The sequence below is a fragment of the Loxodonta africana genome, chromosome 1 (genome assembly GCF_030014295.1).
Source record: "Loxodonta africana isolate mLoxAfr1 chromosome 1, mLoxAfr1.hap2, whole genome shotgun sequence".
Taxonomy (NCBI): domain Eukaryota; kingdom Metazoa; phylum Chordata; class Mammalia; order Proboscidea; family Elephantidae; genus Loxodonta; species Loxodonta africana.
The window spans coordinates 106,327,558-106,351,842 of NC_087342.1; the positions used below are offsets into that span (position 1 = coordinate 106,327,558).

The 24,285-nt window shown below is 49.2% G+C and overlaps 2 protein-coding genes across 5 annotated transcripts; both read left to right on the top strand.

Moving 5' to 3' along the window:
- Positions 1 to 2,889: 2,889 nt before the first annotated feature.
- On the top strand, positions 2,890 to 10,007 carry MAD2L1BP (MAD2L1 binding protein). The gene is made up of 3 exons (XM_003404168.4): positions 2,890 to 3,011; positions 3,524 to 3,786; positions 5,630 to 10,007. The coding sequence occupies exons 1-3, from the start codon at positions 2,966 to 2,968 to the stop codon at positions 6,137 to 6,139; spliced, it is 819 nt and encodes a 272-aa protein (XP_003404216.3). The 5' UTR covers positions 2,890 to 2,965; the 3' UTR covers positions 6,140 to 10,007.
- Positions 10,008 to 10,116: 109 nt separating this feature from the next.
- RSPH9 (radial spoke head component 9) lies at positions 10,117 to 24,200 on the top strand. 4 transcript variants are annotated; one of them, XM_064286666.1, is made up of 6 exons: positions 10,117 to 10,364; positions 14,020 to 14,185; positions 16,391 to 16,520; positions 16,981 to 17,177; positions 20,346 to 20,422; positions 23,967 to 24,200. In XM_064286666.1, exons 1-6 carry the CDS (start codon positions 10,138 to 10,140, stop codon positions 24,157 to 24,159), a joined length of 990 nt encoding a protein of 329 aa, XP_064142736.1. In that variant the 5' UTR covers positions 10,117 to 10,137; the 3' UTR covers positions 24,160 to 24,200. The 4 variants fall into 4 exon arrangements, with proteins under 4 accessions (XP_064142736.1, XP_023401145.1, XP_010585738.1 ...); XM_023545377.2 differs by lacking the exons at positions 20,346 to 20,422; positions 23,967 to 24,200 and adding an exon at positions 20,983 to 21,367 and having other exon boundaries at positions 10,118 to 10,364; positions 16,981 to 17,127; XM_010587436.3 differs by lacking the exons at positions 20,346 to 20,422; positions 23,967 to 24,200 and adding an exon at positions 23,814 to 23,950 and having other exon boundaries at positions 10,120 to 10,364; positions 16,981 to 17,127.
- The last annotated feature ends 85 nt before the right edge of the window (positions 24,201 to 24,285 follow it).

Consider the following 24,285-nt stretch of genomic DNA (forward strand, 5'->3'; position numbering starts at 1 on the left):
ACAGGGATGTCTGTCCAGTAGATCGGGGTACTGGGAAATGGAGAATAGTATATACGTTTAGTTTTCTCAAGGTATTGTTTACGAGATACCTATGGCTGTGGGATATATATATATATATACATGGATATATATATATACACATGGATATTAGGAAACCCTGGTGGCGTACTGGTTAAGTGCTACAGCTGCTAACAAAGAGGTTGGCAGTTGAAATCTGCCAGGCGCTCCTTGGAAGCTCTATGGGGCAGTTCTACTCTGTCCTATAGGGTCGCTATGAGTCGGAATTGACTCAATGGCAGTGGGTTTGGTTTGGTTTTCGTGGATATTAACCTATTGCAAACATTTTTTCTAGCATATTTTAAAAAGCCCCTAAAAACCAAACCCATTGCTGTCGAGTCAGTTTCGACTCATAGCAACCCTATAGGACGGAGAAGTGCCCCATAGGGCTTCCAAAGCTATAATCTTTATGGAAGCAGATTGCCATATCTTTCTCCTGTGAACCACTGGTGGGTTTGAACCGCCAACTACTCAGTTAAAACCTGAGTGCTTTAACTATCTTGCCACCAGGGCTACTGTTTTAGTTATCTAGTGCTGCTATAACAGAAATACCACAAGTGGATGGCTTTAACACAGAGAAATTTATTCTCTCACAGTCTAGTAGGCTAGGCTTTCTCTCTGTCAGCTCTGGAGGAAGGTCCTTGCCAACAATCTTCCCCTGGTCAAAGAGGTTCTCAGCACAGGGACCCCTGGTCCAAAGGACGTGATATGCTCCTGGTGCAGTATGAGTTCCCCATATCTCTCTGCTCACTTCTCTTTTTTATATCTCAAAAGAGATTGGCTTAAAACACAACCTAATCTTATAGATTGAATCCTGCCTCATTAACATAACTGCTACTAGTCCCACCTCATTACCACCATAGAGATGGATTTTTTTTTTTTTAACACACAGGAAAATCATATCACATGACAAAATGGTGGACAATCACATGATATTGGGAATCATGGCCCAGCCAAGTTGACGGATATTTTGGGGGGGACACAATTCAATCCATGACAGCTCCTTTCTAGTACATAGTCAGCTAATTTTGTATACAATGCCTTTACATAAGTTTTAAACTCAGACCTAGCAATCTTTTTCTTTATGTTTTTTTGGTTAAGGGTCATGCCTAGGCCAACTCCTAGGTTACAAATTATTCTGCAATATTTTTTCTAGTAGTTTTGAGGGTTTGTTTTTATGTTCAGATCTTTAACCCATCTGGAATTTACCTTTATGTAGGGTCTGTGGTAGGAAATAACTTTATATTTGCTTTGAAAAGCAACCTTCATCATATATACTAAGATCCACATATACATAGGTCTGTTTTGATTTGTTTGTTTATTCCTGAGTCAATACCACACTATTTTAATCACTATGTTTATGATGTTTTGACCTTTGGTCTCTGCTTCTCAAAACACTTTTCTTGGCTTCAGTGGTCCAACACTTACCTATTTTTTATACTTCTCTGACCACTTCTCAGTCTCCTCTATGGGTTCTTCTCTCTCTGCTCATCCCCTAAGTATTCGTGTCTTCAGAATCCTGTCTCTACACATCCTCATTCTACATACTCTCTCTGGGCGATCTTTATCTATGCCCATAGGGATAACTCAAAATATATCTCTCTATTCCAAATGGTTTTCCTGAATATCTCTATTGGCAATCCTATGGAGACATCAGACTCAACCATCATTATCAAAAAGCGAACTCATCTTTTCACCTTACCCATCCCCAAACAACCTGGTCCTCCTCTAGTGTTTCCTCTTTTATTGACTAGCACTATTGGCTACACAGTTGATGAAGCTGGAAACCTGCCTGAATTCTTGGTAGCCTCTATCTATCCCTCCTTCTCCTTCTCCTCAGATCAGCCACCAAGGCATGTTCACCGGACCTACTAAATATCTCTAGAGTTCACCCAATCCTTTCTACCCCACTGTGACTTCCCTAGTTCAGACCTCTTTCACCATGCCCTTGGATAACTGCAGTCACTATCTCCAACTGGTATCAATACCTCCTCTAGTATCCTCATCATCCAATGTAGCCAGTGTACAGATTAAATTTATAAAACGTAATCATGTCGTTCCCAAGTTAAAACCTTCAAACCTCCCCCTCCCCAACAAGATCAAGTTCAACTCTTTGACGGGTTTATAAGGCGCTGCCAAGATCTGGCGCCTGTTTGTTCATTTCAGCTTTAACTCTCAATAATCTATGGTCTTTTCATTTCTTGAACAGAGGATGCTGCTCTGGTCTTTCAAGGTCTTCTGGAACACTAGGCCCTCCTCTTTACCTTGCTTATTTACCCATCCTACGGGTCACGCCTTCTATGGCATCATTTCCTCTGGGACCACCCTATCCCCACCCCATGTGGGTTAGGTGCCTCTGTTCTTTGCTTCCACAGCCCGTGTACACGTCAATGTATAATTCATCACACTGTATTTTATGGAAGGGCAGTGAACCCCTGAGAATAGGGCCAGTGTCTAGTGCGTGCCTAATTCTCCAGCACCTAGGGGCTAAAAAAAAAAAAAAATTTTTTTTTTTTAGGGGCTGGCACAAAGTAGGTTCACAGTGAAAAGTGAATTCAGGCAGTGGATAGATGACTTCAGGGCGGGTGTCCTCTGGAAGGCTGACATCAGCGGCTCCCTGCGGGGAGGGGAGGCTAGACACGTCCGGTGTTCGGGAGGGAGTTGTTAGGTGCGGTCGAATAGGTTCCGACTCATAGCGACCCTATGTACAAAGGAACGAAACACACTGCCCGATCCTGAGCCAGCCTCACAACACAGCGAGAAAAAGCAGGGTTCGATCCGCCAACTGGTCCAGCCTCCCTTACCCCCCTCTTCCGGCCTTTCCGATCCGGAAGTGGAGACGCGGGCTTCCCATGATGCCCCGCGGGGCACCCATTCAAACTGCAGGGCGAAGAGGAATGAGGTCGTGATGGCAGCCCTGGAGCCGGAAGTGCCGTTTGTAGACGCAGTCCCTGGTAAGGCGTGGGATTCGGAGCTCAAAGAGCCTTGGGGACCCTTTTCTTACAGACTACTGCTGCCTCCAGTCACTTAGCCCTTGGCCTTTTCTCCTGTCCATCGCCCTGTCACCCACTTCTTGGCGTTCCGCCCCGCTCTAGTTCTGCCCCAGTGACTCCCTTGCCTCCACGGCTCTGACTGCTGTCCGATCGCCCCCCCCCCCGCCCCTTCCTCTCCGCGTCCTGGACCCCACTTGACTACGCTTTCTTTCGAGTTACTTCCCTAGATCTGTAGGCCCGCAGCTTTCTTGGCGGAGCTTCAGTCACTGCTTCCGAACATCCCACACCTCAGGCGAGAAGGATCAGGAATCTCTCCCCCCTACGGCCCACGCTGGCGGTAGCGGAGGGATTGCGCCTGTGTCCGGGGGCCCTCTTCGCTGTAGTGGCTGATATAGTGGCCCTAAGAGAATGAAGAAGACTGACTTTGGCTTTTAAGCTTTTCATTTTTCTTTGTTCTTCTGCTCACGTACCAGATTTGGAGTGGTATGACAAGGCGGAGGAGACCCACGTCCCCCAGATAGAACTACTTGAGACTACGTCTGTTCAAGGACCTCTCAACCCTTCGGAACAATTTGGTCCTAGAGACTGCATGGTGCCAGTTGTGTTTCCGGGGCCTGTGAGCCAGGAAGGCTGCTGCCAGTTTACTTGTGAACTTCTAAAGCATATCATGTACCAACGCCAGCAACTCCCTCTGCCCTATGAACAGCTTAAGCACTTCTACCGAAAACCGCCTCAGGTAGGCACATGCTTTGGGGGGAATGTTGGTGGGAAAATGTTGTGGCTCTTAGATGGTAAACCAAACCCGTTGCCATCCAGTCTATTCTGACTCCTAGTGACCCTATAGGACAGAGTAGAACTGCCCCATAGAGCTCCCAAGGAGCAGCTGATGGATTGGAACTGCCAGCCTTTTGGTTAGCAGCCTTATCTCTTAACCACTACTCCACCAGGGTTTCCTCTTAGATGGTAGACAGGCAAAAAAGGGGTCTAAGAATGCTTCAGGACTTGTCAGGCTGAGCGACTGTAAGGAAGGAGCCTGTTTCAGCCCCAGGGCTTCAGTCATCTTCTCCCACTGTAGTCTTTGGTAGTCTAGCCGTCCCCACTTTTTCTCTTGTTGTCTTTCAGAAACTCATCATGTGTTAGTTACATATAGACTTGCTGAATTGACTTTTAGTGTCTTTTCTCTCCAAATTTTCCTCTCTTTCCTTTTTTGTTCTACTTCTGGGAGACTTCCTTGACTTTATGTTCTAACACCTCTGTTTTTTTGTTTTGTTTTGTTTTGTTTTTGGGCAGTTATATACTTAAGAGCACTTTCTTTATCTTTGTATGTTTCTTTTTAATAGTGTCCCGTTCTTGTTTCACTACTGTATTAACTTCTCTTACCTGAAGGTAGTACTCTGTTCTTTCATGTGTCTTCATTCCTACCAAATTTCTTTTCCCATTTGTTTTGGTTTCTGACTTTCATGTTGGAAGCTTTTATTCTGTGCCTGCTGAATACTTAAGAGTAAGTCATTGAAAGCTGATCAAACACTCTTGGGTATGGTTGGGCCTTGTGAGCTGATGGACTTGTAAGGAGATTAGGTGGGAACTTAGTGGTCTCTTTGGGGGACTCCCGAAACATCAGTGGTGGAAGGTCTTCTCTCTGGGTCGGGGAGGAAACTGGCAGACAGTCTAAGTGTCTTTGCACAGCTTTTCACCCAGTTCCTTGTGTTTACTCTTGCCGTTTATGGTGCCTGATACCGCCGATTCCTGAGCCTTTCTGGGGTTCTGCAGAGTGAACTGGTTTGCTTCTAACGGGGTCCTCTTTGGCTGCACTTAGTATTCAGCTCTCTTGAACTCTGACTTATCCATCTGCTTTTACCTTCCAAAAATTTGTTGTGGCCTCTTGGCCACTGTTATGTATTCTCCAATTCTCTTTGCCCTTGGAAGTTTTTTTTCTTTCTTTCATTATCTTTCTTAATTTCTTTTCTCTCACTTTAGTAGTATTTCAGGTGGGAGCACAAATAAACATGTACTCAGTTTGCTATGTTTAAATGGAAGACCAACTCCAGAATCATTGTTATTGGACCCCATGATCCTCATTCCTGTTATCACTCCCTGTGCAGCAAAGATTTGCCACCTTCTGCCATGCCACCAAATCTCCTTGACTATTTTAGTTGCCTCTTTCTGGATGCCCTCCAGCTTCAGAGCACTGTCTTTGCTGTTCTAAGTGTGGGAGAATTGTGGTTTTGTGCAATGAATATGCTTTCCCTTTTGATACAATGCTCTCTGATAAAACCCAACGTTTTGGTAATGGCAGTTCACTGAGCTGGAAATCCAGTCCCATAAGTGTTCTTCCGAGGATATTAGCTGGGGCATTAACATCTCCCTATCTTGTCCTCTTGGAGCCGTGGTGGCAAAGCGGTTAAATGTTCGGCTGCTAGGCTAAAGGTCAGCAGTTCGAATCCACCAGCTGCTCCTTGGAAATCTTATGGGGCATTTCTACTCTGTTCTGTAGGGTCGCTATGAGTCAGAATCAATTCGATGGCAATTCTTTTTTTTGTTTATCTTGTCCTCTTTCCCACCGTTCTTTGTCCTCACAGACAGAGGATGTGGTGAGGAAGAAACCTCGGACCGCCACTGAGACAAACAGCAAGAAATGCCAGCAAGCCTTGGCAGAACTGGAGAGTGTCTTCAACCACCTAGAGGTCCTCTTTGCCCGGACACTAGTACCACGAGTGCTGATCCTTCTTGGGGGCAGTGCTCTAAGTCCCAAGGAGTTCTATGAGCTCGACTTGTCCCGACTGGTCCCTGACAGCAGGGAGCAGAGCCTGAACACGGCGGCTTGTTTGCGCCGTCTCTTCCGAGCCATTTTCATGGCTGATGCCTTCAGTGAGCTTCAGGCTCCTCCGCTAATGGGCACCATCATCATGGCACAGGGGCATCGCGACTGTGGAGAAGATTGGTTTCGACCCAAGCTCAACTATCGAGTGCCCAGCCGGGGCCACAAACTGACTGTGACCCTGTCCTGCGGCAGGCCGCCCATCCCTACGACAGCCTGGGAGGATTACATCTGGTTCCAGGCACCAGTGACACTTAAAGGCTTCCACTAGTGAATGAGGGCGCCTCTTAATTGTGAAAATACAATGGCTGAATTGTCTTTGCCTCTGTGGTACCAAGTCATTCAACTCTTGCTTGGATCTAGAGCTGCTTCCTTTTGAAGGAGGAAGATCGATCCTTTTGACTGCCTGCCCTCCCTTCTCAGACTTCCTGGTGGGCTGATGGTGTGGCTATGGCTGTAATAATCATCAGTGGACAACATCTTTTTGAATCACAGGATTGATTTTACCAGAGGGTGCTGGGTCAGGTGTTTATGCTTGGGATTGGAAAGCAAATATGGGCCCACGGACACTCCTGTGAAGGACTAGTTTCTACTTTTTGTGTGGCTTTTCAGGGACATAATGTGGGTGTGACTCATGAACTTAAATATAAAATGAATGAATTCATACTAAATTTTCCTGGAAAACTCTTGGCTCAAAGAGACTTTCCAGCTTGTGGGTAGGGTATTTGGCCCTTCTGCTTCAGGGTTTCCAGGATTTTATTACTAATGGTCCTTTCTCTTCATCAGCCCCAGGCCAATATGGATGGTTAAGTGACTTGGCTAAGGTCCTATAACTAGAGTGATAGCAGAGCTGGGACTAGAGTGCTCGTCAGCTAACTCCTGGACCAACTTTCTTTCCTTGCCACATGCTGGTTTTTGTGACCCTTAGATTCTCTGTGCCCAAAGCAGAGATCACCGTTGATGTGGGTAAAATCCTGGTAAGGAACTTAACTTACGGGCCACTCAGTGGGACCACTGTGACTTAGGGGAGTAGTCGGGCCTTGTGCTTGTTCGTAGTAAAGCCTCAGTGAATGTGCTGAAAGAATGGTAAGAGGGGAGGAGCTCCCTGAAAACTGTTCACCCCGCTGAGAGCAGGAGCTAGAGCTTTGTCCATCAACAAACGGTCAGCTGTAGCCTCGAGTGCCACGGGTGCTGCTGGTGGTCTGTCAGCGCAGGAGAAGCTGCAGCTCGTCCTACTTCGTTAAGGCAGCCATTGATTAAATGCATGCCAGGTACCAAGCATGGGAATCTGAGGCCTGGGGTCTAAATGGTCCTGGTGAACCTGGCTCATCCTGCCCCTCAAATCTGAGAGGCAAATGCAGGGGAATGCGGCTCTGAGAAACTGGGATGAGAGAGAGCTAAGAAAAAGTAAAACAGGAGGGCATTTGCAAGTCCTGACTGAACTGTGGGCTGAGGCCCCCCAGGACTGCCCTCTGGGGTTGGCTCCCTGAGGCTAAATGTCCCTTTTGGAGTTCTCAGCCTGTCCCCACTGCAGTTGTCTGGTGGCTGTTGGCGGTTATTGCTGCCAGCGTTGTCCTTAAGCAAACCCTGCCCTCCTGCCTGTGGCAGTTCTCCTCAGCTATCCTGACCCTTGTTTTTATCCTCTCTGGCTTGATGCTGTCCTGACCACCAAATGTGGAAGCTGTTTGTCTTTAGGGAAGGAGAACACCTGCACATTTCCTGGATGCAAGCTGAAAACAGAATCCTTACCCTATAGACGTTAGATATAAATAGAGACAATTTTATAGAGAGAGAGAGAGAGAGCAAGATTATTGCCATTGTTAGGTGCAATTCCGACTCATAGTGACCCTGTGTACCACAGAATGAAACACTGCCCAGTCCTGCGCCATCCTCAATTCTTGCTATGTTTGAGCACATTGTTGCAGCCACTGTATCAATCCATTTCTTTGAGGGTCCTTCTCTTTTTTCGATGACCTTCTGTTTTACCAACCATGGTGTCTTCCAGGGACTGGGCCCTCCTGAAAACATGTCCAAAGTACGTGAGACAAAGTCTCACCATCCTCGCTTCCAAGGAGCACTCTGGCTGTATTTCTTCTGAGACAGATTTGTTCATTCTTCTGGCAGTCCACAGTATATTCAATATTCTTGGCCAACACCATAATCCAAAGGCATCAATTCTTCCTTATTCACTGTCCAGCTTTCACATGCATATGAGGCGACTGAAAATACCATGCCTTGGGTCAAGCACACCTTAGTCCTCAATGTGACATCTTCGCTTTTCAACACTTTAAAGAGGTCTTTTGCAGCAGATTTGCCCAGTGCAGTATGTCATTTGATTTCTTGACTGCTGCTTCCATGGGCGTTGATTTGTAGATCCAAGTAAAATGAAATCCTTGACGACTTCATTATTAACTGTTTATCATGATGTTGCTTATTGGTCCAGTTGTGAGGATTTTTGTTATTAGGATTTGATAAGATAATGTATGTTAAAGTGCTTAATGTATGTGAAGTGCTTTGTATATTCTTTATATTTTATACTGTTTTATGCACTTAGCATATATTATCAATATACGTATGCTTATCCCCATTGTATAAATGAGGCTTGGGGAGGTTGAATAACTTACTTAAGTGGTGAATAACTTAAGTGGTGAAATCTGGATTCAAACCCAGTCCATCTGGCTCCAGAGGCTGAGTGCTTTACACTGTGCTGCACATCTTGTGTGGTTTTACTCTGAAATCATTAAACACGATGTGCCCTGCCAGTGGTGGTAGCACTGGGAAACTGCAGGGCTTTCCTCTCGGGCTTCTGATTCTGGTTCCTGACATGGAACCTGCCATTGTTAGGTGCTGAGTAAATATTTAATGATGAAAACAAAAAGGTTGGATTCTTTTCTGTGCTGTGACCACTGGAAGCATATTGCATTAGATGGAATTTCGGCTGTTTTCCTGTGTGGTGCTGTTACCTCACAAAAGAGGACCAGGGCCGTATCTCCCACTCAGGGAAGGGATGTGACTAAAGGGAGTGGGGGAGTTTTGAAACCAGAGGGCTATAAATTGTTTTGAGAGAAGACATATTAAGCTAAGGCAGCTCCCTCAAATACTAATTTTAAAAGCCTTCATAAATGATGCCTAACCCAGTACCCAGTGCTGTCAAGTATGCCTAGACAGTCAAAACAAAGTGATTACCTGGGTAATTTGGACAATTCTCCATCAACTTGGCATAGGGGCCCAGGTCATTCTGATTTCATGAGTCCTCTCCAAGGAATCCAGAAATTAAAAGATCAATGATTAATATTAACAAAAAGCCCGTCTCCTTCCCTGACAACCAGCTTGCTGAAGAACCGGTTCCTCTGTTCGCACTTGGCTGGGGACTCCTGAGGTGGATGTGAAGAGGTAGCCTCTGGCCCAGGGAGAGAAGAACCTCAGCTGCAGTGGGGTTCTGGCCTTTCATCTGTGGCTACCTACTATGGTGCCTAAAAGGAACAGTTGTGTGGCTCAGGGATGTAAATGTAGGTGGTAGTTGATGGGAAAGTTTAGTCTGTAAATGTCACCCTTTTTGCATGCCCCTCCACTCCCTCCTTTGCCAGTGCGACCCTGTACCTTGCCCCATTGCCTAGGTCTCCATCTGCCACTTAACTGGAATCGTCCTATGAAGGGGCAGATAAAGAGACATCTGGGGAACACCGAAGGGAATGCAGTGGATGGACCCCTATCTGTAAGATCTGGCTTGTGGTGGTGGTGAGGATTAACTGTCTTAAGACTTCGAGAGCCACAAGGGATCTCAAATCTAGTACAAATTATTTTCTTTCCAGATAATTCTGAAGCCAAAAAAAATGACACGACTGGGGTAAAATACATCTAGTGTCAGGGCCGGGGCTTTTGTTTTTATTCACAAGCTCGCGCTACACGTACAGTGAGGACACAGTGAGTGTCTATTACGTGGAAGGACTCAGGGAAGGCCAGAGTACCCATGGAATTGGACTACGCTGGGTCTTCCAATTCCACACTGTAATCTACCAGTGTTCGGGGAAACTACATCGTCGGCGCGACAACTGAAGACATCCGTCCCAAACTGGAAAAGGAGAGGGAAGGGGCCAGGTTTACACCCAAGGGCTCCGCTGGGAGAAGGGCGATCCGACAGGGCGGGGTCGTAGGCGGTCACGTGGGTGGGATCCTGGCTTCCTGTAAGGCGAAAGGGCGGAGCTCTGGTCTCCATGGAGACCACTTCTCCTAGCAACCCGGCGGGCGTTGGGCAGAACCGCTGGCCTGATGGACTCCGAGAGCCTCCTACTGTCGCTGGAGCTGGCGTCCGGCAGTGGGCAGGGCCTCAGCCCCGACCGCCGGGCCTCCCTGCTCACTTCCCTCCTGCTGGTTAAACGCGACTACCGCTACGACCGGATCCTCTTCTGGGGCCGCATCCTCGGCCTGGTCGCCGATTACTACATCGCGCAGGGCTTGACCGAGGACCAGCTCGCACCGCGCAAAACCCTCTACAGGTGGACGCGGTACCCGGGGCGGGCGAGGCCTCGCGAAGACACGAAAGTGGACGCTGTGCGGGCCCTAAAGGATTGGGAAGGGGCGGGGCCGAGGGGTTGGGACTACGAGGTCAAGAAAGCGGGGGTACAGGATCTGAGAGGGATGGATAGGGAGGGGCCTGGGGCGGGGCCTGGGGACAGAAAGGGGCGTGGAAAGTTGGTTGAGGATTGAACTGCTGGAACTGGGAGTTTCGGAACCTGAGAGTAGAACGGAAGTGGGCGGGGAGATGAGGGGGCGGGGGAAGGTGGGGCGGGGTCCTAGGAGGACAGGCTCTCGTCCAGGAGCCGACAAGAGATACTTAGGTACAGATGGGTTTGTAATAGAGGCAGGGCCAAGAACACCTGCGGAGGAAGGTGAAGGTTCTTGGAGAATGGAGGCCTGGAGTAGAAGCCAGGCGCGGGCCAGGTGTCAGACCTGGCATTCCGAAGGATTCTGTTTGGAGAAGGATCGGAAGCTCTGGGGGACGTTGTTTGGCGTTGGGTATAGAAGCATCTTCAGTGATGTCTGCCCTGCAGGCAGGAGGCGCTCTTGTAAGGGGTTTAGAACTGGCGAAAATTCCCTGGACACTACCATTCAGGACCATCCAGCCTATTTTTTACTACCCCCGGTGATGGCGAGGCGCTCACCTCCCTACACAGCAGTCCGTTCAGGAGGCAGGAGTTGGAGACTTCACTTATCTGTCCATGTATCTATCCGTCCAACATTGATCGGATGCTGCGTGTGCTAGACCTGGGCTTTCACAGGTGGCTAAGACGCACCCCTGTCTCCTAGCTGTCCACATTCTGGGGGGGCAGATGTGTCACCCAGAAATGACATCATGGTGTGTGAAAACTAGAACAGAGCTAGTACACAAAGGAGGGCCAGAGGGAGGCATTCTCCTGGAGCGCAATTAAATACGATTGCTGAAGAAATAACTTCCTTTGAGATTTGAAAGATGAGCAGGAGTTCTCCAGCAAGGTGCGGGAAAGGCATGCTGGATAGAGGAAACAGTTCTGCAAACACCTGTTGGCTCGACAGGGCTTGGGGTGTTTTGGAGAACAGCAGGTAGATAAACGTGACAGTGGCAGCATAGGGTGTTATGTGAGACTGGATGGAGAGGCCAAGGGGTTTGAATGTTGTCCCGTCGAACATAGAGGGCCATGAGAGGTTTTAAGCAAGAAGAGCCTGCTCAGACATGAGTGGGCAGGATGGCCTGGAAGTGGGATGAGCATTTAGGAGCTTATTGCAGTGTCCAGATGAGGGGGCCTGGAAGGAAGGGGTAGCTGAGTGAATGGGTGGGAGATTGTGGGAATGGGTTGGGAAGATTTAAGTGGTAGATTCTGTAGGATTTGTGACTGATTGAATGTGGGGTGGTGGTGATGAAGAAGAAGTCAAGGTGACTGCTGGTGCCACTCACTGGGAGAAAATTCAGGGAGACAGTCTAGGGAAGATATAGTGAGTTTGGTGTGAGGTGCCGGGGGTGCAGGGTGTTAAGAAGACATGTTAAAATACAGATCTGAATTTCAGAAGAGAAATTTGGGCTGAAAATAGAGATTGGGACTCATTTCATTTTCTTCTATATCTTTATTGAGGACCTACTGTGTGCCAGGCATTGATTGATCTAGGTACCAGGAATTCAGTGGTAAAGGAGAAAGAATCCCTGTTTTCATGGAGCTTAGATTATTAGTGTGTATGTGTGTGGAGGGGAGAGACAGACAGTAAATACATCCATGTATTACATGTTGTTTTAATTAACTGGTGCTGCTGTAACAAAAATACCACAAGTGGGTGGCTTTAAAGAACGGAAATTTATTTCCTCACAGTTCTGGAGGATAGAAGTTCGAACTCAGAGCATAGGCAAGTCTGGGCTCTCTTTTCTCTGGTGTTCCTTGGCTGCTTATAGATATATCTTCATACGGAGTCTGTCTCTCCACTGTGTGTCCATCCAGAATAGATAGGTCTAGGACCCACTCTACTCCGGTATGACCTCATTAACATAACAAAAGAAAAATCTATTTCCAAAGGGTCATATTTACAGGTACAGGAGTTAGGACTTAAACAATTCTTTTGGGGATCACAATTCAATCCATAACACATGTCATATGGTGCTAAGTGCTAAGACAAAAACTAGAGCAGTAAAGGGGGGATAGAGATGCAGGATGGAGTGCTATTTTAAAAAGAGTGGACAGTGGTGGGCTCTCTGATCAGGTGACATTTGAGAAGAGATCTGAAGGGACTGAGGGAATCAAGTATGTGGCAAGTGCGAAGGCTCTGAGGCAGGCGTGTGTTTAGTGAGTTTGTGGAACCCTGTAGATGTTAATGTGGCTGGAGAGGAGGAGGATCATTGTCAGATATGAGATCAGAGAAGTTACAGGTGGGGAGACAATCATGCAAGGCCTTGTGGGGCATTGTAAGGAGTTGGCTCAAAGGGAAACCGTCGAAAGTTTCTGAATAGAGGGGTGATATGATCTGACTTGGGTTTTAACAGGGTCAGTCTGGTTGTTGAGTGGGGACAGACTGAAGGGAGAGCAGATGTGGAAGCAGGAAGACCAGTTAGGAGGACTGCAATAGCCAGGCAAGAATAGATGGTGGCTTGAACCAGGGTGGAAGCAGTGGAGGTGGTGAGAGGGGTTTGGAGTCTGGATGCCAACTAGGCAGCAGCTGAAGCCCAGGAGTCGGGTGGGTGAGACTGCAGAGAGAAAAAGAGGCGTAAGAATAGTGCCTTGGAAGTACTTAAGGTACTGGAAGAGGGAGAAGGGAGATGTCAAAAGAAACAGGAATGGAAAAGCATTTGTTGGCTTTTAGGGCCCATGGATGATCTCCTGAGCAGTTCCTTGGAGTGTTGGGGGCAAAAATAACAGTGTAGCAGGCTGAAGAGTGAAATTGAGGAAGAGAAAGGCACCCATAGGGCAAATTATTGTCCTGAGACTATTGTTCGGAGCTTGGGAAGAGGAAGGAGAGAGAGGAAAAGGGAATTTTCTAGAAGGGATGTGGATTTGAGGATGGCTGCTGCTGTTTTAGAAGGCTGAGCAGTTTTATATTGAGAAGGCCAGTGGAAAGTGAAGAACAAGGAAGATAAGCAGAGACCAGGCTGGGGATGCAACCACTAACTGACACTGAGTGGGTTACAGAGGAGTGGGAGGGCCGCACTGCCTCTCCTGCCTGGAAGTGAGAAAGAAGGGGCAGTGCTCCTGAAGACCTAAAAGGAGGACAGATCCTTAAGCATGGGCTGGACTTCCTTGAGAAGCAGAGGGGAGATGGTTGTGCTGTTGGCTCAGTAGGCAGGCTGAGCATGAGTTTAGAGCCCCACTAAAGCAAGAACACCCTTGATTGAGGAAAGTTCAGCTTCCAGAAACTTCTCCAGAATTTCACAGCCCAGATATCTAGGAAGACACTATTTTAATTTCTGTGTGTGTGTGAACCTTTCATGGCCTTTCAAAAAATAAAATTGAATTTGCATCACCTGGGGTGGTAGGGTGTACTGTTAGCACTTAGGGCTTCTAAGGGTCTCAAAACAGCATTGGGAGAAAGGTATGAATCCCCACAGCTTGGGCTGATTCCCTAAGGAGAAGGGAAGGCGGAAGACTGGGTGAGAGGGAGGGTGCATTCCAGGGGTGATATGGATGTTGTTGGCAGTCTGAACTGCATGGAGTGGAGCCTCTTGCCCCCCGCCACGGAGGAGATGCTGCTGCAGACGTCTGTGGTGAGCGGCCGCTTCATGGGGGACCCCTCACATGAGTATGAACACACGGAGCTGCAGAAGATGAACGACGGTGACAAGGTCTTTGAAGAAGAAGTGGTGGTGAGTAAAGAGGAGAGGACAAGGGTAAGGAGGGCCTGGATAAAGAGGGCTTGGCCAGCAGAAACCCAGCCCAATGGAAATCATGGCAAAAACTACTATTATGAATTACTCCACTCCTGCTGGGACAGGTATTGGGTGTTTAGGCACCATGCTGTCATGCGTGTGTCGCCTCTTAGTCTTTACAGCTCTATGAAGTTGGTACATTACTTTCCAGGGGAGGTAACTGAAGTTTAGAGAGGCTAAGTGACTTGCCCAGGGTCATGCAGCTCCTGAGCGACAGGATGGAGTGTACAGGCAGCCCTTGTAGAAGCCTGGTTCTGGAATGAGGGCTGCAAGAGGGATCTGTGTGCACTCGGGGGTAAGGGAGTGAGTACAGGCTCCTACATTTTTGTATGAAAAAGGTTTTACTAGATAATGCATTCACATGGTTCAAAAGTCAAATGTAGGTAAAAAGGTGATACCTTTTTTCTAGGTCTGTGACGCCTCAGCTGTAATCCCTGCCGCCTCCCACCTGACAAACTTAACTCCTTGAGCCTCAGTTTCCTCTCATCCCTGTCCACCAGTCACCCGTGCTGTCTTTCTGGGGAAGAGTAATGTGTGTGTGTGTGTATCTTTCTGAATCTTGCTACTCGGTGTGGTCTGGTCAGAAACATCACCGTGCCCTGGGAGTTAAAAATGCAGAACCTGGGGCCCCAGCATCGGAATCTGCATTTTAACAAGATCCCCAGGGGACTTGAGTGCACGTTAAAGTGTGAGAAGCTGGCTTCCAGAGACATTTTATGAAAATACAAACTTCAACAAATGCCTTACTGTATGTGTTCTCTTTTTACCTTTAAAAATAACAACAAATGGTAGCATGTTATGCACACATTTCTGCACCTTATCTTTTTCAACTAACAAAAATAAATTCAATTAACAGTATATTATATGAACAACAGACCTGTCTATTCTGTGCAGTAAAGAGCTTCCTCATTCTTTTTACCATGTGTACCGTAATATATTTAACCAGTGTCTTATTAATGGAAATGTGGCTTTCCAAGTTCCGTTCTGACAAAAAATGCCACAGTGAATGACCTTGTACACGTGTTATTTCCCACGTGTGTACTCTGTATGAAAGACCAGTTCCTAGAAATGGAATTGCTAAGTCAAAAGGAAAGGAGCCCAAGGTCTGAAATTAGAGAAACCTAGAATTCAAACCCAGCCTCTCCACTTGAACCTGGGTGATCCCAAAAGCCTGGGTCTACGTCTGTGATGCCCCAGCTGCAAGCCCCGACCCCTCACACCGGACAAGTTTACCCTTCCCAAGCCTGGGTTTTATTTTCTGAGATAATTCTATTTGCTTTGCAGGTTTGTTTGAATTAAACGCGGTGACATATGTAAAGCCCCTGGCCTAGGCACTTAGTAAACATTGGTTTCCATTTCCTTCTCTGTAAATAGTCCAGCTCGGCAGCTCATGGGAAATAGGTGGCTCAGTGACTCTTGAGGGGCTTCTGTTGACGTGTTTTTCTTGTCAAATGCTGCTTTCCCCCAACATCTGTGTGAAGTCCTTTTGTTTACAGACTCTTGATATTAATTGTAACCAGATTTCATCTGCATAAAAATGTTATAATACGGAAAGGGAAAGATGCTTGGGGAATAATGTTAAGTCAAAGAGCAGGATATAAAATTACATAAACTGTGCCTAATTTTGTTTTAAATATATGCATAGAAGAGACTAGAAGGATGCTTATCAATATATTGTCTATCAGTGATTATCTTTAGGAAATGGAATTATGAGTGGTTTTAATGATCTGAGGCATGCTTTTCTATATTTTCCAAATATTCTATAGTGAGCATGATTGCTTTTATATTGTAAAAAGGTAAAATAAGCAGCATTTAAACAGGATGGTAGGATGTCATTTCTCTAGAAGGATGCACAGGAAATTGTTAATGGTGGTCGACCCCAGGGAGGAGAGCTGGGGGGCTGAGACCAAGACTCATTTTTTGGAAGTCTTGAATTTTGCATCACCTGTATGTACTTTCCATTCAAAAATAAAAATAAGAAAGAAATTAAATCCTGTTAGGAGAGAAGGTGAGGGTTCACCCACGGTGATTTTCCTGTGGACCTGGCATCTATTCATGATGATCCAGGTGACATGGTCACATAGAGGATCCTTGGACCTGGGGTGAGTGGGCAGAAGGATGACTTCTCTCCTGTCTCCTCAGATTCAGATCAAGGAAGAAACCCGCTTGGTGTCCATCATTGACCAGATAGACAAGGCTGTGGCCATTATCCCCCGAGGTGCCCTCTTCAAGACACCTTTTGGACCCACCCACGTCAATCGGACCTTTGAAGGTGAGTTCTCCAGGGCCCTTTTCAAGGGCAGTAGGGCATCTCTTCCCAAGCACAGTCGGAAATGTGTCCAGGAGCCCAGGGATAACCTGCCCACTTCCTTTGAGAAGGAATAGCTGTGGCCATATCACCAGCTAAGGATGTGCCCAGTGGCCTGGCATTGGTGGTTGACATGGGCTACCCAGTCCCTAGATTCTGACTCTCTTCTGCCTGAGGGATGGGAAAGCATGTGGCTCCTACCCAGGGTTTTACATGGGTCTGGGCTGTCTGCCTTTTCCCGCCTCCCTCCCCTTCCGTCTTTCCTCATTGCAGGATCTGAACCAAGTCTGAGCTGAAAGAAACCTACTCCCTCTTTTCCCTTCAGTTCTATGTTAGTGGTAGCTCCTCCATGTGGTCCCAATGCAGAAAAGGGTTGTGAATTTGGGAGCTGACCATCCCCTTCCTGCCTGTCACTTACTTCTAGGACTGTCCTTGTCTGAGGCCAAGAAGCTCAGTTCCTACTTCCACTTCAAGGAGGCTGTTGAACTGAAGAACAAGACCTTGCTTGAGAAGGCTGACTTGGACCCTTCCCTGGACTTCATGGACTCCTTGGAGCATGATATCCCCAGAGGTAATGGCTCATTAATTCAAGGACGACAGAACTGCCCCTGGATCAGAGCAGTGGGCCATGCCGCCTGCCATTCTCCTTTGAGAGCAGAACCAAGAGCCTGGGTGGGAATTGGTGGGTCATTGTGGACCCTTGGAGCCCTGGTGCACAGAGGTTAAGAGCTCAGCTGCTAACCAAGAGGTCAGCTGTTCAAATCCACCAGCTGTTCCTTGGAACCCGATGGGACAGTTCTACTCAGCCTTATAGGGTCGCCGTAAGTCAGAATCAACTTGATGGCAACAGGTTTGGTTTGATTTGTTTTCGTGGGTCGTTGAGGATGAGGCTTCCCCAGGGTCTGGTATAGGGCCCAGCTCATAGTAGACAATGAGGAAATGTTTGTTGAATGACAAAAATGGGAATGTTTTCCATATGCTTCCACAGACAGAAGCATCTCAGTATTTCACAGCAGTCTTGAATGGAGGCAAGCTGGGAATCTTTCCCCAAACATTTCTGAAAATGTCCTTGAAAATACTAACCATACCTACATTTCAAGTTTTAGGTTTTGGGGAGTGCTTGGCACATAGCGGGTGTTGGTTGACTGAATAAAAAGCCACCTGCTAAGAAAATGAGTTCTAAAAAAAAAAAAAAAATTCCCCTTGAGGGGAACAAAAAAAGAGTTCTGTACATTAGTTTCCTGCTATGTGCGGGGTACCTTTTCATCTTAAAACATACAGCTTCAGAGACCTTCTTGGCTCCAGGGCCCATCTAGCCCAGGCACAAAGCCAGCAGTTGTTGGCAGGCCACAGGGATTTCAGTCCCCTCCCTTGAACATTGCCCCTAGAGAAGGGCATGTCCTGGGAAGATGCTCTTCCTCTGAGGCTGTACGCCAGAATAGGAGCTGGGCTCTAGGTAGCAGGGGCCTGGACTCAGGCACTGACTTAGCACCCTGATTCTTTCCCTCCCGACACTTGGTGTTTCTGAGAACTGGGGGGAATCTGATGATGATAATTAATAGCAATGATAGATGATGATAATAACAACAACTAATTCATACAGGCAATGAGACTGCTTACTGTGTGCCAGGCACTGTGTTCAGTCCTTTCCATGGCTTATCTCATTTTAATCTTTACAGTCAACCTATGAGGTGGACACTATTATTATCCCCATTTTACAGATAAAGAGACTCAGGTGCAGAGAGTTAAGCCCAAGGAAACAGTGAATGTTAAAGCATTATACTTCGGGGCTCTGGCGTTAACTGTGGTGTTTCTTTTTAAACGAAGAGAATAGTTGGACAATAGTCACCCCCACCACTAGGGGGAGACAGACCCCTGAGGAGCAATGAGCAATCCACATGGGCTGGAATTTAGAAGGGGTGGGATGGCAGTAGTGGTTAACGGCAAGAGCTCTGGAATCAGACAGAAAAGGTTAGAATTCTGGCTCTGTCACTTAATAGCTGTGTGACCTCAAACAAGCTCCTCAATTTCCTTAAGCCTCACTTACCTCATTTCTATGGGGGGGAGGGGGGTTGGGTAATGATATTTTGTACCTCATTGGGGTTGTTGTGAGAATCGAACACATATACAGAGTTAACATACATACATCATAACAACGCTTAACACATGGTAAGAACTCAAATAAAAAATATTACTGATATTACCTTTAGTGCAAAAAGGCCTTAGAGGCGGGTCGGGCAGCCCTAGGAGAGCCTAGAAGGCCAAGACGGTAAGGAGCTGCTGGCAGTTTGTGGTCAGGTCTGTGAAGTAAGGCAGCGGTGAGCGGGTGTGCTGAGAAGGGACAAGGAGGCCACTTGGGAGCTAGTGCAGCACCCTAGGGGCCAGAAGGTGGGTTCTGAGTGGTTATTAGCCTCCATCAGGGAACAGCCACTCTGGCCTCCGCCACATGAGGGCGCCCAAGTCAAGCCACCCTCAGCATGGCTAAGCCTGCAGTGATGGATGGTAAGGGGCTCAGGACCTGCGGGGATATAAGGAGGGTTTATAGGGGCTGGAGCATTTCACAACCACTAGCCACACTCCCCAACTTTCCTTACTTGTCTCCTCCAACTCTGCCCTCCCAGCCTGGCTAGGAGCTGGAGGTGGCTGCACTTCTGCTACTAATAAAGGGAGCCAGGAACGCTGTGATGTTGGCACCCAGCGCCAGGGGCTGAGGGATGGGCTGAGGAGTCCTCTTAAATTGAGGGCAGCAGCCCGCCTCCCTGATTTGGGTATGGCCGGAATGCCCTCTCAGTGCTGACATCTCAGCCTTCTTGTCTGCAGCTGGATGCTCCAGGGCTGGAGGAGGTACTGGGCGATGGTGGAGCTAACTGCAGCAGTGCCTCCTCTCCACAGATGGAGCCTCATCCCTTGTGCAGTGTGGGTGCAGGGAGGGTGAAGGGGTGCTAGGGCCTTTGTAGCCAAGATCAAAGCTGGCCAGATGGCTTCCTAAGGGAACCCCATCAGCCCTGCCTGCTCTGCTGTTGGGGTAAAGGGCCACAGGAGGCTGATGTCTCTCCCAGCAGTAGGGAAGTAAAATGTGAGGCATGGGGACTCTTCCTAAAGAATGTGAGGCCATCCCAATGTGCCCAGTGGACAAGTGAACCCAACAAGCCCTTGGGAGGTACGGGATCGGGCCTGTGAGGTGGATGAGCTGCAGTAGCCTAAGGACCTAGACACCCCGCCCTAATGGTGGGCCTCAGGGCTGAAGGATCAGCTGCTGGCTCCACCTCCCAGTCCACCCAGTGTGTCCCTGCCTTCGGTGCTGGGGCCTTGAGAGCTGAGGGTGCCTGACATCTCCTGTATGGTGGGCCTGAGGGGAGGGCTGACCTGGGCCTTGCCTTGGGAAACCTCCCTAAGCCTCCTGCTCCCTTATTCCTAGAGCCACCCCCAGAAAGCCTCCAGGATGTCAGGCCCAGCTTTTTCTCATGATGCTTTGGTGGGGCAGTGGTGTGGCATGGAGGTGGAAGTGTGGATAGTGGAGGAGAGTAGACAGCTCTGATTTTCGCCCAGACTCCCTTCCTTATTAGCTGGTGAAAGAGCAGAATGAGCAGCAAGGAGACTGTCCTGCCAGGCAGGCAGAAGCCCGAATTGGCTGGGCTGCTAAGCGGGGCCAAAAGCCCAGGGAAGAGTTCCCCGGGACACCAGGACTAGTGGGAGAGATGGGATTTGACATCTGTTTTCTGCCCAGGTAAAGTTCATTATTTCCTCTTGGTGGCCTGTCCTTTCTGGGTCTGAAGCAATTGTTCAGAGGTCTTTGTGTCACCTCTCAGCAGATGCGGTTTAGGCTGTCCCTGTCCCTGGGACTCCTGCTCTCTGTGCCCATCAAGGTGGGCCATTAGCTCAGCAGCCTGTCCCTGGGCCAGCCTTGGCTAAAGAAAGGAGGGGAAGGGATATTGTCTGGACCCACTTACAATCTCATGAGCCATCCTGCCCGCCCTGGATCTGCAGAATATGATGGTAGTGGGTAGCTTTGGGTGCCACCACCTAGTTCTGGGGTGGCAGGACCATCCTCCTGGTGGGTATTGGGCAACAGCTAAGAATTCTCTGATCTTGGGCTGCAGTGGGTGAGGTGGATGGAGCACTAGGTCAGGAGGTGAGAGAGCAGAGCTCTAGGTAGGACTCTGCCATTCAATACTCTTTAACTTTTCATCTTATTGGCAAATGGTCATTGAGCAGATGTGACGCGCCAGGCACCTGGAATGCCATCGTGAACAAGATTCGGGTTTGAGAAGACCAAATGAAATTGTGCAGGAAAGGGAAGTGTGAAACGTGCCTCACAAACAGCGTCATTGTTGTCTTGGGAAGCAGGGAACGGCAGGCAGAGCAGCAAGAGAGGCAGCAGGGGAGGACGGGAGGGCACAGCTCCCTTCCCTGCTCTACTCTGCAGCTGGAGCAGCGATCTCAGGCAGCGGCCAGGCTGTGGACCTTGGGACTCCATCACAAGCAAGCTCTGAGTGGCAATGCCAACCTCAGGCAGCAGAGGGCAGCAAGGAGGCTGGCTGCCTGGAAAGTGGCCTTTAAGGTGATGGGAGTTGGGGAGAGGGGTAGGAGACAGAGGCATTGGAGAGGAGAAGGATCAGCCTTTTCTTGGGGAAGGGGGTGCGGATAGCTCCTCTCACCCCAGTCCCTTGGAAGTCTGGCTAATGGTGCTTGGTTTTCTAGACCAAGGGGACTGGCCCTAACCCCCCACCCCCACCCCCCATTCAATGAAACAGGAGTCTGTTCCCAGGCCTCTAGAGGGTTTGACTCTACTTTGCGGGGAGGGCATGTGGCTGCTCTGAGGGGAGGTACCCATAGCCTTTGGGTTTTTTTTTTTTTTTTTGGTAACATCGTGTTGTGCTGGTCTGAGGAGAGGGTTTAAGCCATCTATCTGCTGCCCCTGGACAGCCCTGATCACCAGCCTGGCCCACTCCTTCCCCCAAATTTAATGCTTTTCTTCCTTGAGGGTAGGTTAATGTAATTATGAGTAATAGCACTCTAGCCTGAGGTTCCCACCCTAGCAAGGTGGGTAGGTGACCCCTGGGGGCCAGGAAACCCAGAATGACTTCCTGCCAATTGCAACAGGTCCCACTCCTGACTTATTGGCCTGTCCCCCAGCCACATCCTCCAAAATCAGGCCTTCTGGAGAAGAGTGGCTGCTAGGGTGCAGGAGGGGAGGTTTGGGGAGACTCAGGAGAGTAAGCTGAAATGCCAGGGCTGCAGGAGACCTCTTTGCTCCAGGGTCCTAGAAGAGGAGGCAGCAGCTGGCTGGGCCCAGCCTTTCCAGCAGTTGCAATAAGAAAAGTAGGTGAAGGTGACAGCAAGTGCCCGGCTCCCCAGGTGGAAGTACGTGACTCCAGGCACGTTGAGAGTCTGGGTTTCCTGGGCGACCAGCTAAGCCAGGGACATGGAGAGGAGGATGGGAGTGTGACAGGAATGCAAGGGAGGGAGGGAGACAGTGCTAGCTGACAGCCCCTCACATGCCGTTAACACACTCTGCCAGCACCCTCAGCCTGCTTGGCACTGCCCTCCCCCTGGTGGGGGCACTGTATTTCTCTAGCATCCTTGCCCTCTGCTGATGAGCCCGGGCTGCTTTGTCTGAGATGCCCCCTCATCTACTGGAGGCAAGAGGTGGCCAGCCCTAGGGTGGGCAAAATTGGTGTGAGGACAGGCTGGGACCAGCCCTGCTAGAGGGTGTGCCAAGGTGCTGGTGACCTATGACCTGATAATGGTCTAGTTTGAGGGATTCCAGGGCAGTATTTGGCTCAGGCAGAGGAGCAAGACGGAGCCTGACCTTCCCAATTCAAAGGGCTGTGCAACTGTGGGCTCCCCAGGTGGGAAGGGACTGTCTCTATAGGAAGCTGGCTTCAGATGATGCTTTGGGTCCTGGTGGGCATGACTAAGGGAGCACTGGGCAGTTGTACCTTCCCAGGGCCTGTGCTTCTGGTTAAAGGCCACCTGCAGTGCCTGGAAAACAGTTTGGTCACACCCCCAATGCCCCAAGGCAGTGTCTGCTGATAAGTGACCAGGAGGGCAATAGGCTAAGGCCTTGAGCTCTGATGAGTGTAGGTCTGGGAGGTCAAGGAGGACCTTGGGTGCCCAAGAGAAAGGTTGTGAGAGCCAGGGGAATGCCTCGCCACTCCTTTCTTCTTGAGGCTGACTGGCAGGGACTGAGGGCCTGGGGAGCTGAATCAAGTCAGTGTGGCTTCCACGATGTTATCTATGCACGGGTGGTGACACTTGGTGCTGGCCACTGCACAGTGCTAAGGTGGGCTCCAGGACACCTCTCTCTACGAGCAGGGCTGAGCCAACTGACCTGCACTCTCAGAAAGGTCTGGCTTTGATGAGGGCAGGTGATCGTAGCCTGAGCAGGGCTGAGCTGCTGGCAGGGTCAGGTCTCTTGAATGCGGGGTGGCCCCAGTGGGTGGGGACTGAGTATGAGGCTGTTGGGTGTGGAGTGATCAGGGTGGGCCGTGGTTGGAGGAGGCCTGTGGGAAGCTGGGGCAGCAGGAGCAAAGCAGCCAGGCTGAACTGGCAGCCGATGAAGGCGTTGATCAGCCCTCAGTGCATCACTGTCCGGTCCAACACCAAAACCTTCAAAGCCTTTGCCTTTCTGGCAGGGAGCAAGTAGAGCTGCGGCTGGGCTGGGAGAGGCCTCAGAGCACAGGGGAATAGAAGCTCCAGATCTGCATCCAGAGGAGATTTTCCCAGGCTCCTTCCTCCCACACAGCGGCTCCCTCCCTCAGTTCTGGAGCTCAGTCAGACCCTTCCCCGCCAAGTCCTTGTGGCTGCACAGCTCTGCCCTAGGCTGACTTTCTCCTGTCTGGAGGAAGGAAAACCAGGGCAGAACCCAATAAAGACAAAGGCTCATTAGCTGCAGCCCAAGCCCCCTCCCGCCAAGGAAGTCTCCCAGTCTACCAGCTGCCAGCTCGGGCCGTTGAGCTGGGAGGCCTGAAGTAGCCAAAACCCCTGTTCGAGCCCCAAGTCTGGTCTAACCCATCTCAGGGCAAAAGGCTTCTGGGATTAGAGGACAGCAAAATGGCATCCTGGGGCCACACTAGGCCAGGGCTACAGGTCTCCAGTGATTGCCCCAGTATAAGGTGCGAGGGAGTCTGGAGTCTCTTGTCCTCCAGCCCCAATGCACTGGGCCAACAGCCCCTCCTCCATACAACCTTTAACTGACAACAAAACAGACTGGTTTGTGATTCCCCTCTTTTCACTTCCTTTGCCCTCCAAAAGACAGATTAATGAACAGTGAAATGGCTAAAAGGCAACTGGAAGGAGGAAAGTGCCTGGATAATTAAAATTGTCCCCCTTTTCCTGGTGGTACCTCTGCACCCGGACCTGGCTGCCCGAGGGGCTGGGCCTCACCTCCTGCCGCCTCCTCCCCAGGGTCCTGGAGCGTCCAGATGGAGCGAGGCAACACCTTGGTTGTGCTGCGCAGCCTGCTCTGGCCAGGTCTCACCTTCTACCATGCCCCCTGCACCAAGAACTACGGCTACATCTACGTGGGCACCGGGGAGAAGAACATAGACTTACCCTTCATGCTGTAGGATGGGAGCAGGCCCGGGGGTTTTTAATGTAAAGACTCCTAAATGTTATTTTCATAAATTTCTGTGAACTTGGTCTGTTTGTTTCATTCTACTTCCCTCCTCCCACCTCAGTGTGGTGTCCAGGCTTTGAGGAGAGGCCCAGCTCCAGCCCTAAAGCA

Coding starts and splice junctions, on each gene's coding strand:
- MAD2L1BP (XM_003404168.4), top strand. CDS start 2,966: ATGGCAGCCCTGGAGCCGGAAGTGCCGTTTGTAGACGCAGTCCCTG. Junction 3,012..3,523: donor GTTTGTAGACGCAGTCCCTG/GTAAGGCGTGGG, acceptor CTCACGTACCAG/ATTTGGAGTGGTATGACAAG. Junction 3,787..5,629: donor TCTACCGAAAACCGCCTCAG/GTAGGCACATGC, acceptor TTGTCCTCACAG/ACAGAGGATGTGGTGAGGAA.
- RSPH9 (XM_064286666.1), top strand. CDS start 10,138: ATGGACTCCGAGAGCCTCCTACTGTCGCTGGAGCTGGCGTCCGGCAGT. Junction 17,178..20,345: donor ACTGCCCCTGGATCAGAGCA/GTGGGCCATGCC, acceptor AATTGTTCAGAG/GTCTTTGTGTCACCTCTCAG. Junction 20,423..23,966: donor TGCTCTCTGTGCCCATCAAG/GTGGGCCATTAG, acceptor CCTCCTCCCCAG/GGTCCTGGAGCGTCCAGATG.